The sequence below is a fragment of the Papio anubis genome, chromosome 12 (genome assembly GCF_008728515.1).
Source record: "Papio anubis isolate 15944 chromosome 12, Panubis1.0, whole genome shotgun sequence".
Classification (NCBI taxonomy): domain Eukaryota; kingdom Metazoa; phylum Chordata; class Mammalia; order Primates; family Cercopithecidae; genus Papio; species Papio anubis.
In genome coordinates this window covers 114,448,476-114,462,928 of record NC_044987.1, presented here as the reverse complement: position 1 = coordinate 114,462,928, position 14,453 = coordinate 114,448,476, and the positions used below count along the sequence as shown (strand labels likewise).

Below are 14,453 nucleotides of genomic sequence, written 5' to 3'. Positions count from 1 at the left end.
TCACAATACTGAATGAATTAGCCTGGTTGTGTTCCAACAAATTTTATTTATAGACTCTTAAATTTCATATAATTTTCACCTGTTACATATAAATTTCATCTTTCTGTCACAGAATATTATTTTGATTTTTTTAATCATTAAAAAAATGTAAAAACCACTAGCTCACAGGCCTTACATTAAAAAGGGGGTGGGCCAGATTTGGCTGCAGGTGGGAGTTTGCAAACCCCACTTCTAGAGGGGTAAACTAATGGTTTAATGACCACAGCTGCTGCTCACACATCAAGACAGACAGGCAGGGGCCGGGCATAGTGACTCATGCCTGTAATCTCAGCACTTTGGGAGGCTGAGGCAGGTGGATCACTTGAGGTCAGGAGTTTGAGACCAGCCTGGCCAACATGGTGTAACCCCGTCCCTGCTAAAAATACAAAATATTAGCTGGATATGGTGGCATGTGCCTGTAATCCCAGCTACTAGGGAGACTGAGACAGGAGAATCGTTTGAACCTGGGAGGCGGAGGCTGCAGTGAGCCGCGATCACACCACTGCACTCCAGCCTGGGAGACTGAGTGAGACTCCATCTCAAGAAAAACACAAAAAGACAGGCAGGGTCAGAAGTGTGAGTCCTTGATTCCAAGGTGGCAAGTGTAATCAGGGAACTGAGAATTCATTATTTTTCTCATGCTTGGTCCAGTTACCTACAGAAATGGCCCCTGCGATTACAAGACCAGGAGGTGGGGCTAGGCCCTGGGGAGAGGAGAAGGGGCTGGCAGTGCAGGAGCGAGAGTCCCAGGGAAGGGCCCACTCCCTGTTAGGGTGGGAGTTGAGACAGGTGCAGGTGCAGGATCTCCTCTGCCCGCTTCAGGTACTCAGCTGCCTTCTTCTTCACACCTTCCTGGCGGGCAGGCAACGGGTCACCTGTGGAGAGAGACTGCTCAGCTGAGGCACCTGGGCACCACTGGTCTAGTCGGAACCCTTGGTCTGGTCCTTTACAATTCACAGAGTATCACCATGTGCTTTTCCCTCTTCTCTGGGGCCCAGCGTCCATTCTTCCCATTCTACAAACAAGAAAACTGAGGCCATGCCGGGTGCAGTGGCTCACGGCTGTAATCCCAGCACTTTGGGAGGCCGAGGCAGGCAGATTACTTGAGATCAGGAGTTCGAGACCAGCCTGGCCAACATCACAAAACCCCGTCTCTACTAAAAATTCAAAAATTAGCCAGGCATGGTGGTGGGCATCTGTAATCCCAGCTACTCAGGAGGCTGAGGCAGGAGAATCTCTTGAACCTGGGAGGCGGAGGTTGCAGTGAGCCGAGATTGTGCCACTGCACTCCAGCTTGTGACAAGAGCAAGACTCTCAAAAAAAAAAAAGAAAGAAAGAAAAAAAAAAAAAGAAAACTGAGGCCACAAGAGGTGTTAAAACAAACAAACAAGCTGGGCGCAGTGGCTCACGCGTGTAATCCCAGCACTTTGGGAGGCCGAGACGGGAGGATCACGAGGTCAGGAGATCGAGACCATCCTGGCTAACACGGTGAAACCCCGTCTCTACTAAAAATACAAAAAATTAGCCGGGTGCAGTGGCGGGCACCTGTAGTCCCAGCTACACGGGAGGCTGAGGCAGGAGAATGGCGTGAACCCGGGAGGCGGAGTTTGCAGTGAGCCAAGATTGTGCCACTGTACTCCAGCCTGGGCGACAGAGCAAGACTCTGTCTCAAAACAAACAAACAAACAAACAACAAAGACAGAAACAAAAATCTGCCCAGGTTACACAGCTGGTCAGTGAGGATCAAAAGGGCTCCTGCTCTGTGAATTGCTTGCTTTTTGCTCCCTTCATCACTGCCCCACCTGGGACCCAGGCCTGACCCTCCACCCTCAGTCCCTACTCACTGGGGACTCCCTGAAGCAAGACATGTACACCATCTCGGTAGCCCTGGAGCGCGGCAGCATAAGCGCCTGCCTTCTCATCCCGCAGGGCCCGGGTGATGAGATCTGTGGCCTGGCTTAGATAGGCAGGGGTGGGCCCTCCTTCCCCGTCCTCTTCCTCCTCCTGCCCTCCTGGCTCCCAGGGTTCCTGGTCCAGCCTTGCCGACTCCATCTCCATCGTTGCCAGCTCAGCCACATGGGTGGGGCTGGGGGCTGCGCCTTCTGCAATTAGAAAGGGAGGACTCAGACCAGACTAGCCCTTCCTTTCTCAGGCCCTCTGCCCAACCCAAGACCTCTTTTGTTCATCAGGGTATCAGCCTGTCCCCAGTAGAGGGGACCAATGCCAGAGCAATCCAGAAGTCGTCTGTGGATCAAAAACTGGCCATGATGTATTTGATAGATAGGGTTCATGTGCTTCTGTAAAAACAGCCTTACCCCCGGGTGCGGTGGCTCACGCCTGTAATCCCAGTATTTTGGGAGGCCAAGGTGGGCGGATCACGAGGTCAGGAATCGAGACCATCCTGACTAACATGGTGAAACCCCGTCTCTACTAAAAATACAAAAATTAGCCGGGCGTGGTGGCGGGCACCTGTGATCCCAGCTACTCAGGAGGCTGAGGCAGGAGAATGGCGTGAACCCGGGAGGCGGAGCTTGCAGTGAGCTGAGATCGCGTCACTGTACTCCAGCCTGGGCGGCAGAGTGAGACTCCATCTCAAAAAAAAAAAGAAACAACAACAACAACAAAAAAAACACAGCCTTACCTTCCTAATTATTTCATTAGGTACACACTCACTTTAGTTTGTGAGCTCTGGGTCACTGGTCCTATTTCCCTCTTGACTCCAGTTGACCTAGAAATCCAAAAATCCCCTCCAGAAAGTTTCCCTGAAGGATGCTAGGCCAACGACACCAGGCTGAGGGTAGAAATGCTCCAAGCCTTGGAATAATCTTAGAATAGGAGACTTCGAGAATCTCAGGGGTTTTCTGAAGCCTTGCAGCTCCAGGCTCTGGGGACTCTCCCCATGGGCTGAGTGAGTCTCACTGGAGCTGCCTGTGAAGGGTCTTGAAAAGATCCTGGTTGGACAGTTGCTCATGCCTATAATCCAGCGCTTCAGGAGGCCGAGGTGGGAGGACTACTTGAGTGCAGGAGCTTGAGACCAGCCTGGGCAACATAGTGAGAGCTTGTCTCTAGAAAAAATCAAAAACTTAGCTGGGCGTGATGGTGCATGCCTGTGGTTCTGTCCCAGCTATTCGGGAGGCGGAGGTGGGGGGATCGCTTGGGCCTAGGAGGTAGAGGCTGCAATGAGCCACGATCACACCACTGCCCTCTAGCCTGGTGACAGAGCTAGACCCTATCTCAAAAAAAAAGAAAAAGAAAAAGAAAAAGAAAAAAAAGAAAGGAAAAAAAAAAAGAGAAAATAGAAAAGCTCCTGCCCAGGCAGGCGCTCAGCTGGCACAAGGACAGAGCACTTGGATGCCTGCCACCCAGAGGCCAGACACAACAGCCCTGTGACACCAACACTGCCTTTCCCTCCCATTCCTTCTTCCCACTCCCCAACCCTGGAGAGGCAGTAGCAGGAACAGGAGGAAGCAGAACGAGAAAAGTGAGAGGCAGGGCACTTTGGCTCATACCTGTAATCTCAGCACTCTGGGAGGCCGAGGAGGGTGGATCACTTGAGGGTCAGGAGTTTTGAGACCAGTCTGACCAACATGAAGAAATCTCATCTCAACTAAAAATACAAAATTAGCCAGGCACCGTGGCGTGTGCCTGTAGTCCCAGCTACTCGGGAAGCTGAGGCCGGAGAATCGCTTGAACCCGGGAGGTTGCAGTGAGCAGAGATTGCGCCACTGCACTCCAGAATGGACAACAGAGTGAGACTCTGTCTCAGAAAAAAAAAAAAAAAAGAATAACAGACATGGGCTCTCGCTATATTGTCCAGGCTGGTCTTGAATTCCTGGGATCTCCCTGCCTCAGCCTCCCAAAGTGTTGAGATTACAGGTGTGAGCCAATGTGCCAGGCCTTGGCGAATTTTAGAATGAAAAACTCCAGTGCCTCAGAGCTTGGGACTGTCGAGTCCCAGGATCTCACAGCAAGAAGGTGCCCAGGACCCTAACCTCCATCAGGGGGCCCTTCCATCTCCGGCATCCCCAAATGCCAGTGGCTCCAGGCCCCCAGAGGGGTTTCCCTTTGCAGCTGCTCTTTGAGCTCAGAACTCACTTCCATTGACCAGCAGGCTTCTTGCCTTCAGGATCTGCAGCCAGACCCTGGCCAGCCAGGAAATCCCACCACGAGCTTACAGCGAAGGAACTAAAATGTCCCAGAGCAGCGTGGCCCGGCTCTTTCCAAAGCCTTCTCAGTGACATGGCCCCAACGTGGGAAGTGCCTCCTTTCCTTCCTCATGGCTACTTGTTGCACAGGTGCATCCAGCACACCACACCACGCGCCCCGGCACAGGGCTGCTAATTCTCACTGAAGCTGCTCTTGGTCCACAGGGCAGCACTACTGAGGGGACGTCTTTCCCAGATCTGCGCAGGCACTGAGCAGGCTAGTGGGGCTCTGCCCTCCTCCCTGTCCTAAGGATGTCCTGCCCTGGCTCCTTCCCGGCTGACCCAGCTCATTACCTTCTTTGGAGAAGGGGTCGAAGAGGGCCAGCTCAGCCTCGGTGAGGGGGCCTCGGGCAGGGGAACCAGACGCTTCCTCGGTGCTCTCACAGTTAAAGAGAAGATCCAGGGCCTCCTGGGCAGGGCTGGATGGTGGGGGGTCCACTGAGGAAGGGATAATTGGGGTCATGAATACCCGCATTTATTTCTCAGCTTTCAAAATGGAATTACTCTCTCTCTAAACCCTTGCAGCAACCATGGGCATAGACAAGCCCGTTATTAGGGTTTATGCCCATTTTACAGATTAAGAAACTGTAGTGCAGAGAAGGAAAAGGACCTGCCCAAAGTTCCTCAGCCAGTCAGTGATAGACCTGGACACATGCCCATTTCTCACTAAGACCACTGAGGAGTGAGTGTGGCCCCCTCCCCACTCTGTACCCTCCAGCCTTGGTTCCCTCCTCCCACCCTGATGTACCTGGCACCTCCAATTCCTCAAGGCCCCTCCTTTCTGCAGGGAGCGGCTGGGGTAGCCGGGGGTCATCAGGGGGCGGGGTGGGGATCAGAGGGGGTGGCAGGATGTGCAGGTCCCTGGACATCTCCGAGGGTCGAGTCACCTCCCCACCCTGCAGGACAGAAAGATCAGCCATGGGGAGTCATGGGGTGCAATCTGGCGGGTGGGTAAGTGGCCCAAGTTCTGGTAAGGTGGAAGGTGCACATACCCTGAAGAACTCCTTGAGCTGGGGGCTGTTGTTGAGCGCAGGTATGTGCACGGTGAAGCGAAGCAGGTCCTCTGCCCCCTTTCGCCGCTCCTCGATCACTGAGGCTTCAAATCGGCCTACAGCCCCCAGGACAAGGAACAGGGGAGAGTGGTGGTGACTTATAGGGGCTTCTGCCCCAAGGCCACTTTTCCTGGTCCTGCCTGAGATGCTCTGAGCAACTCACTGCCCTCCTACCCCTTCTCCCAGCAATCTTCTCTGGCTCCTCCTGGGGTGAGGGAGGGGCTTCCAGGACGGATCAATTTCCTTATTCATTCATTTGCCAGATGTTTACTGAGCACCTACTATATGCTAGACTCAGAAGGTGAACAGGGGAGGAACAAGTCTCTGCCCTTGTGAATATCACATCCTACACAGGGGGATCTAGGTAGTTAACAAGAAACAAAAATATTTCTGATGGCTTTGATCTGATGAGGAGAAAAGTAAGGCTCAGAGAGGGAAACTGACTTGCCCAAGGTCACACAGCAAGTAGCCCCCATTTGTTTTTTGAGACAAGGCCTGGCTCTGTTATCTAGGCTGGTGTGCAGTGGCACAATCTCAGCTCACTGTAACCTCTGCCACCTGGGATCAAGCCGCCCTCCTGCCTCAGCCTCCCAAGTAGCTGGGACTATAGGTGCACACCACCATGCCTGGCTAATTTTTGTATTTTTTGTAGAGATGGGGTTTTACCATGTTGCCCAGGCTGGTCTTGAACTCCTGAGCTCAAGTGATTACCTTGCCTTGGCTTCCCAAAGTGCTGAGATCACAGGTGCGAGTCACAGTTTCACTGCTCTGTCCTAGGTATTATGCAGTGCAGGCTAACTCTGGTCCAGTTACTGTGTGGCCATTCTGTGGTACTTCCCCACTGGCCTGGCATAACCTGACAACAGCAATCCTTCACCTTGCTTCAAAAGAACAAAAGAACATCTTGGCCTGGCGTGGTGGCTCACACCTATAATCCCAGCATTTTGGGAGGCCAAGGCAGGTGGATCACTTGAGGTTAGGAGTTCAAGACCAGCCTGGCCAACATGGTGAAACCCCGTCTCTACTAAAAGTAAAAAAATTAGGTGTGGTGGCGCACACTACTTGGGAGGCTACTTGGCTACGTGGGAGGCTGAGGCAGGAGAATCACTCAAACCTGGGAGGGCAGAGTTTGCAGTGAGCTGATATCATGCCACAGGACTCCAGCCTGGGCGACAGAGTAAGACTCTGTCTCAAAAAACAAAAACAAAAACCAGCAACAACAAAGAACACCTCACGTGAGTACGCAGACGCAAGCAACTATTCAGCACTGTCTAATACAGATATGAGCTACATATGCAATTTTACATTTTCTAGCAGCTACGTTAAATAAAAGGAAAAAAGAAACAACTTTTTTTTTTTTTTTTTTGAGACGGAGTCTCACTCTGTCGCCCGGGCTAGACTGCAATGACACAATCTCGGCCTCCCAGGTTCAAGCGATTCTCCTGCCTCAGCCTCCTGAGTAGCTGAGTTTATAAGCGCCCGCCACTACACCCAGCTAATTTTTTGTATTTTTAGTAGAGACAGGGTTTCACCAAGTTGGCCAGGCTGGTCTCGAACTCCTGATCTCGTGATTCATTTGCCTCAGCCTCCCAAAGTGCTGGGATTACAGGTGTGAGCCATCACGCCCAGCCACAAGTTAATTTTAATATTTTATTTAACCCAATATATCCCAAATATTCTCACTGCAACATGTAATCAATATAGTAAGTATTGAGAGAGGCTGGGTGCAGTATCTCAGGCGTGTAATCCCAGCACTTTGGGAGGCCAAGGCGGGCAGAGCAGCTGAGGTCAGGAGTTCAAGACCAGCCTGGCCAATGTGATGAAACTCTGTCTCTACTAAGAATACAAAAATTAGCCAGGTATGGTGGTGTGCACCTGTAATCCCAGCTACTCAGGAGACTGATGCAGGAGAATCCTTTGAACCTGGAAGGCAGAGGTTGCAGTGAGCCAAGATAACACCACTACACTCCAGCCTGGGTGACAAAGTGAGGCTGTCAACAACAACAAAAAAATTGAAAAAAAAGGAAAATAAAATAGAGCTAATAAAGACGGGATTTTTGTTGTTTTTTTTTTGAGATGGAGTTTCACCCCGGCCTCCCAAAGTGCTAGGATTACAGGTGTGAGCCACCACGCCCGGCCCAACAGGAATGTTTTTTTTTTTTTTTTTTGAGACGGAGTCCCGCTGTGTCGCCCAGGGTGGAGTGCAGTGGCCGGATCTCAGCTCACTGCAAGCTCCGCCTCCCGGGTTTTTACGCCATTCTCCTGCCTCAGCCTCCCGAGTAGCCGGGACTACAGGCGCCCGCCACCTCGCCCGGCTAGTTTTTTGTATTTTTTAGTAGAGACGGGGTTTCACCGTGTTAGCCAGGATGGTCTTGAACTCCTGACCTCGTGATCCGCCCGTCTCGGCCTCCCAAAGTGCTGGGATTACAGGCTTGAGCCACCGCGCCCGGCCCCCAACAGGAATGTTAAAAGGTGCAATACACAGTAAGTGTTAGGCTGCTCTGAGCCTCAGTTCCCCCATCTGTCAAATGAGGTCATCTCTAAAAGCCCTTCCAAACATGTCTCTGCCCAGAGTTTCAGGCCCTCTCTATCCAGCCCCCACTGGCAGAGGTCCCCTTTTGTCCAACGCTCCCTTCATCTTTGGCCTGAGTGCCCCGATCTAACACTCACCGAACACCTGGGCCCGGGGGAACGCAGGGAACTCCTCAAGGCGGCGGAAGAGGTTGCGGTGGGTGTAGGCCAGGTCTCCATGCAGCTTGCGGAAGTCGCTGTACCGCTTCCAGACCACCACCTACGAGGGACATGAGACTTGCCCAGAACCGGCAATGGTGGGAGGCAGCCGCCCCCGGTGCCCAGCCTGCCCCCAGGGTGGGTGAGGATCAGGATGCAGCTGCAGCAGCCCCTCGCCCAGGGACAGGGAGGAAGGAGGGCCGGTGTCCAAGCAGAGTTACCAGCTGCCCCTTGACAGTTTCCAGATCTGGAACTGCAGAATGGGCCCTCTTCCTCCCAGGAGCCTCACCTCTTTGACATCCTCTGGGTCCTTCTTTGAGATGAACTGAGAAAGAAAGGCAAGAGCTGGTTGAGACCAGAGACCGCCATCTGACACCCTCTCACTCCGTTTGCCCCAGGTGCCTCCTAGTCCCCCTCATGGGGCAATGGCCTTTGGCCTCTGGCATCAAGGCATCCTGGCTTTAAGCCTTTCCGTATAATTTTAGAAACTTTTCCTACTATGTACCTCAGTTTCTCCATCTGTCAAATAGAAGGACCTCTAAAGGCCCGTCTGGACTGCTCCAACCTCAGCCCAACTTTTTTTTTTTGAGATGGAGTCTTGCTCTGTCGCCCAGGCTAAAGTGCAGTGGTGCACTCTCAGCTCACTACCACCTCTGCCTTCAAGGTTCAAGTGATTCTCCTGCCTCAGCCTCCCAAGAAGCCGGGATTACAGACATGCACCACCACGCCTGCTAATGTTTGTATTTTTAGTAGAGATGGGGTTTCACCATGTTGGCCAAGCTGGTCTGGACTCGTGACCTCAAGTGATCCGCCCACCTCGGCCTCACGCTTACAGGCGTGAGCACCCGGCCATCAGCACAATTTTTTTTTTTGAGACGGAGTCTCGCTCTGTCGCCCAGGCTGGAGTGCAGTGGCCGGATCTCAGCTCACTGCAAGCTCCGCCTCCCGGGTTTACGCCATTCTCCTGCCTCAGCCTCCCGAGTAGCTGGGACTACAGGCGCCCACCACCTCGCCCGGCTAGTTTTTTGTATTTTTTTTAGTAGAGACGGGGTTTCACCGTGTTAGCCAGGATGGTCTCGATCTCCTGACCTCGTGATCCGCCCGTCTCGGCCTCCCAAAGTGCTGGGATTACAGGCTGAGCCACCACGCCCGGCCATCAGCACAATTTTTATCCCAGTTCCTTGAACAGGCGATGGCCCTGCATCTCCTTCTGAAACCAAAGAACCCCAAGTCTCCAAAGAAGGGAGGTTCTGCCTCAGGAACCTCCTTCCCTGAGGGAGAAGGTCCTGTGCTTCAGCGCCCTGGACACAGAAGAAACCATCGCTGGAGCTGAGGTCCCTGGAAGGGCAGACTTGGGTCTGAAGCAAAAACAAGATTCAGTTTTCATCATGTTATGTTCATAATAATTTTAAAATAATGCCCTATGGTTTAGGGTACTTGACAGTTTAATAACATCTCCTATGCCAGGCACGGTGGCTCAAGCCTGTAATGCCAGCACTTTAGGGGACCCAGGTGGGCAGATCACTTGAGTCCAGGAGTTTGAGACCAGCCTGGGCAACATAGTGACACCCAATAGCGGCAAAAAATACACAAAATAAGCTGGGTGTGGTGATGTGGCACACCTGTAGTCCCAGCTACTTGGAAGGCTGAGGTGGGAGGATCACTTGAGCATGGGAAGCAGAGGTTGCAATGAGCTGAGATCATACCACTGCACTCCAGACTGCAGAGAGTGAAACCCTGTCTCTTACACACTAAATAAATAAATAAAAACATCTATTCCTTATCCTAGATCCCACTGAGGCAGACATAATTAACATGCCCATTTAAGAGATAAGGAAATGGAGGCTTTGAGAGGTGTGGCCATAGAAGATCACACACTAGGTAAGAAAGATTGCTGGAACTAAAACCTTGGACTTGGCTTTTTTTTTTTTTTTTTTTTTTTTTTTTGAGACGGAGTCTCGCTCTGTCACCCAGGCTGGAGTGCAGTGGCCGGATCTCAGCTCACTGCAAGCTCCGCCTCCCGGGTTTACGCCATTCTCCTGCCTCAGCCTCCCGAGTAGCTGGGACTACAGGCGCCCGCCACCTCGCCCGGCTAAGTTTTTGTATTTTTAGTAGAGACGGGGTTTCACTGTGTTAGCCAGGATGGTCTCGATCTCCTGACCTCGTGATCCGCCCGTCTCGGCCTCCCAAAGTGCTGGGATTACAGGCTTGAGCCACCGCGCCCGGCCTGGACTTGGCTTTTGACAACAGAGACTTGCCTAAAATATTCTGGTAAAAGAAACTATTTAAAAACCATTGAGTGGTCAGGTGTGGCGGCTCATGCCTGTAATCCCAGCACTTTGGGAGGCCGAGGTGGGTGAATCACTTGAGGTCAGGAGTTCAAGACCAGCCTGGCCAACATGGTGAAATCCTGTCTCTACTAAAAATACAAAAATTAGCCAGGCGTGGTGGCAGGCACCTGTAGTCCCAACTACTCAGGAGGCTGAGGCAGGAGAATCACTTGAATACAGGAGGCAGACGTTGCAGTGAGCTGAGATCACGCCACTCAACTCCAGCCTGGCAACACAGCGAGACTCTATCTAAAAAAAAAAAAAAAAAAAAAAATTCTATAATTTTTTTTTTTTTTGTATTTTTAGTAGAGACGGGGTTTCACCGTGTTAGCCAGTCGGACCTAGGGTCTGACACTGTGTAGTGCCACAGGAAGCTAGGTACGGTGGGGCCTGTAATCCTAACACTTTGGAAGGCCAAAATGAGAGGATTGCTTGAGGCCAGGAGTTTGAGACCAGCCTGGGCAACATGGCAAAACTGTGTCTCTACAAAAAAATTTAAAATTAAGCGGCCGGGCGCGGTGGCTCAAGCCTGTAATCCCAGCACTTTGGGAGGCCGAGACGGGCGGATCACGAGGTCAGGAGATCGAGACCATCCTGGCTAACAAGGTGAAACCCCGTCTCTACTAAAAAATACAAAAAAAAAACTAGCCGGGCGAAGTGGCGGGCGCCTGTGGTCCCAGCTACTCGGGAGGCTGAGGCAGGAGAATGGCGTGAACCCGCGAGGCGGAGCTTGCAGTGAGCTGAGATCCGGCCACCGCACTCCAGCCTGGGCGACAGAGCCAGACTCAGTCTCACAAAAAAAAAAAAAAAAAAAAAAAAAATTAAGCTAGGCATGGTGGCACATGCCTGCAGTCCTAGCTACTCAGGAGGCTGAGGCAGGAGGACGGATTGAATCCAGGAACTTGAGGCTGCAGTAAGACGCGAATCGTGCCACTGCACACCAGCCCAAGTGACAGAGCAAGACTCTGTCGCAAATAAAATAAAATAAAATAAAATAAAATAAAATAAAATAAAAATATAGGCCAGGTGAGGTGGCTCATGCCTGTAATTCCAGCACTTGGGGAGACCGAGGTGGGAGGATCACTTGAGGTCAGGAGTTGGAGACCAACCTGGCCAACACAGTGAAATCCCGTCTCTACTAAAAACACAAAAAGTAGCCGGGTGTGATGGCACACGCCTATAATCCCAGCTACTCAGGAGGCTGAAGCAGGAGAACTGCATGAACCCAGGAGGTGGAGGCTGCAGTGAGCTGAGACAGTACCACTGTACTTCAGCCTGGGCAACAGAGCAAGACTCTGTCTCAAAAAATATACACACACACATATATACATAGAGAGAGAGAGAGAGAGACAGAGGGAGAGAGAGTGAGAGAATGTGCTTTACATTTTATATATTTATTATATATAATACATTGTATATATAATATGTACAAAAATATATCAAAGTAATGCATGTTGCTTGGTTTAAAAAGCCAATGGGAGGCCGGGTGTGGTGGCTCACACCTGTAATCCCAGCACTTTGGGAGGGTGAGGCCGGTGGATTACTTGAGGTCAGGAGTTCCAGACTAGCCTGGCTAACAAGGTGAAACCCCATCTCTACCAGAAAATACAAATATTAGCTGGGCACGGTGGTGGGCGCCTGTAGTCCCAGCTACTGGGGAGACTGAGGCAGGAGAATGGTGTGAACCCAGGAAGCGGAGCTTGCAGTGAGCCGAGATCGTGCCACTGCACTCCAGCCTGGGCGACAGTGCAGACTCCATCTCAAAAAAATAAACAAACAAACAACAACACAAAAAAGCCACTGGGAAGACTTATAATAAAAGGTTACAGTTCCTTGCCACATCCTTCCTACCCCAACCCCACCTCCAGTCTATCTTCCCAGGGACAACGTTTTTATTTGCATTTTTTAAAAGGGGTGTGTGTGTATGTGTGTGTGTGCATTTTAATATTGAGCTGGGGTCTCACTGTGTTGCCCAGGCTCATCTTGAACTCCTGAGCTCAAGCAATCTGCTCCCTCAGCCTCCCAAAGTGCTGGGATTTACACGCATGAGCCACTGAGCCCGGCCTTATTTGCATTTATTTTTAGGCATGGAAAAGACAAACGATTTGGGGAAAGCATATTTTAAATAGCTAAGATTCTGCACTTAGACACTTTATAAGTGTCCTTACGTGCCTGCTTTGCTTTTATAGTTAACTAATGCACCAGCTTAATAGTCGCCTAGTTGAAAATTCTAAAAGTACAAAAAACTTACAGTAAAAAGTCTTCCCCAACTTCTGTCCCCAGTGACACAGTTCTTCTCCCTGGGGACCTTCTTGTTACCCGTTCTTGTATATCATTCTACAGGTGTCCTGTTTTACTATTTTTAATTACTTTCATGGTTTCCTCCATGTCTCTCTATAAATTGTGCTTATGATGTTGCTATCGCTTCATATATCAACTGTAGCCTATCTACCTGCTGTGACCTTGATATGGCGACTTACTCCTTAAGTCCTTCCGAACTGCATGAATTTTTTTCAACCATTGACCAGTATTATTTTCTGAAAAATTAAAAACGGTTAAACTCGTTAAAGAGATTTTATGTAAGATCAAACCAATAAACAAAACTTACTCTACGAGATTGGAGTACTAATAATTGGGTTAAACCAGTTTTCATGTTAATTTACAGAAATTCACAGTCTGATGCCCAGACACTACACGCCGGGCGTGGGCATACACGCCTTGCTTGTCCGGGAACGGCCATCCACGCCCTTTTAAAAAAAGACAGCGCCCACTCAGGGCCCCGCCCCGCTGATGGTTAAAGAAGTAAACGAACCCTTGTACTGCAACCGCCGCTTAAAGGGGAAACCCATTTCTGTCGTCTGAAAAGGGAGTGGTGGCTGCAGCGCCTTTCCTTAAGGTAAAACTCGGCGCCCCTCTAGTTAAAAGGGTAAAGTACGCGCTGAGTCCCACCTCACCTGCGCGGTTACTTTGTACTCGGTGTAGCCCTTGGGGTGCGTCCTGGGGTCCGACACTGTGTAGTGCCGCAGGAAGTCATCCTTCGCCTGGCGGGACATGAAACCGAGCTGGAGCGGAGCGCCGGACTCCGTCCCTCGCTGTCCCCACCCCTCCGGCCCGGCCTCCGACCGCCGCCGCCTCGCCTGGGCCTGCGCCCTTCTTCCTCCGGCCCAGGGATTTTATCGCAAGTGACAGCGCTGTTCCGATCCCGGCTGCGCGGCCAAGGGAGCGTCTGAAAAGTTCCTTCTCTGTGGTGAAGCGTAAACCCAAGTCATTGGAAAGATTGGTCGGGGAGGTTGTGATCACTCGTCTCATTTCTGCCGGGTGATCAAGCCCACCCTATCCAAGCGTAAACCCTTGTCACAGTCCTCCAAAGGACTTCTCCCCTGCTTCCCAAATCCCTGCTTTCATTCATCCACCCAACTCCTATTGTGCCCAGTATGTGCAGGACAACGTCAAATTATTTCCCTGTCAGGATTCCCTAATTCATGTTTTCTGGAAAGTAGAGGAAGCAAAGAACGCTGGAGAAGCAGGATGGTGTCATGGGCTCTGAGTCACGACTCTTACTAGCTGTAGGAGTTTCCCATAACTACTCAGCCTCAGTTTCTCATCTGTAGAACGGAGATGTTTATAATAGAATCTATGTAGGTCAGTGGAGCTTTCTTGCAATGGACTTGCTGCCAGAACACAGGTGTCGTGAAAATCACCATTAAATCAAAGCCAAAATTGGGGTTTGGCGCCGTGGCTCACACCTGTAATCCCAGCATTTTGGGCGGTGGAGGCAGGTGGATCACTTGAGGTCAGGAGTTCAAGACCTGCCTGTCCAACATGGTGAAACCCCATTTCTACTAAAAATACAAAAATTAGCTGGGCGTGGTGGCGCACACCTGTAATTCCAGCTACTCCAGAGGTGGAACTGGCCGATGGCTTTAGCTCAGGAAGTTGAGGCTGCGGTGATCTGCAATCGCACCACTGCACTCCAGCCTGAGCAACAGAGTGAGACTCCATCTCAAAAGAAAGGGTGCAGGGGAAGGAAAAGACTCAGCTCAACATCGTCATCTGATTTGGGCAAGTCCACCACTACTGGCTATCTGATTTACAAG

The 14,453-nt window shown here is 51.1% G+C and overlaps 1 protein-coding gene across 4 annotated transcripts; it reads right to left on the bottom strand.

The window, feature by feature from the left end:
- Positions 1 to 26: 26 nt before the first annotated feature.
- SNX15 (sorting nexin 15) lies at positions 27 to 13,864 on the bottom strand. Of its 4 annotated transcripts, none has more exons than XM_009185636.3 (8): positions 12,965 to 13,304; positions 8,316 to 8,351; positions 7,967 to 8,087; positions 5,237 to 5,352; positions 4,993 to 5,140; positions 4,539 to 4,682; positions 1,884 to 2,141; positions 27 to 914 (listed from the first exon to the last, which is right to left on the bottom strand). In XM_009185636.3, exons 1-8 carry the CDS (start codon positions 13,007 to 13,009, stop codon positions 808 to 810), a joined length of 975 nt encoding a protein of 324 aa, XP_009183900.1. In that variant the 5' UTR covers positions 13,010 to 13,304; the 3' UTR covers positions 27 to 807. The 4 variants fall into 4 exon arrangements, 2 of the variants coding, with proteins under 2 accessions (XP_009183900.1, NP_001162478.1); NM_001169007.1 differs by lacking the exon at positions 12,965 to 13,304 and adding an exon at positions 13,311 to 13,409 and having other exon boundaries at positions 808 to 914; XR_002516904.2 differs by lacking the exons at positions 27 to 914; positions 12,965 to 13,304 and adding exons at positions 2,681 to 3,104; positions 13,311 to 13,864 and having other exon boundaries at positions 2,032 to 2,141.
- Positions 13,865 to 14,453: the final 589 nt, after the last annotated feature.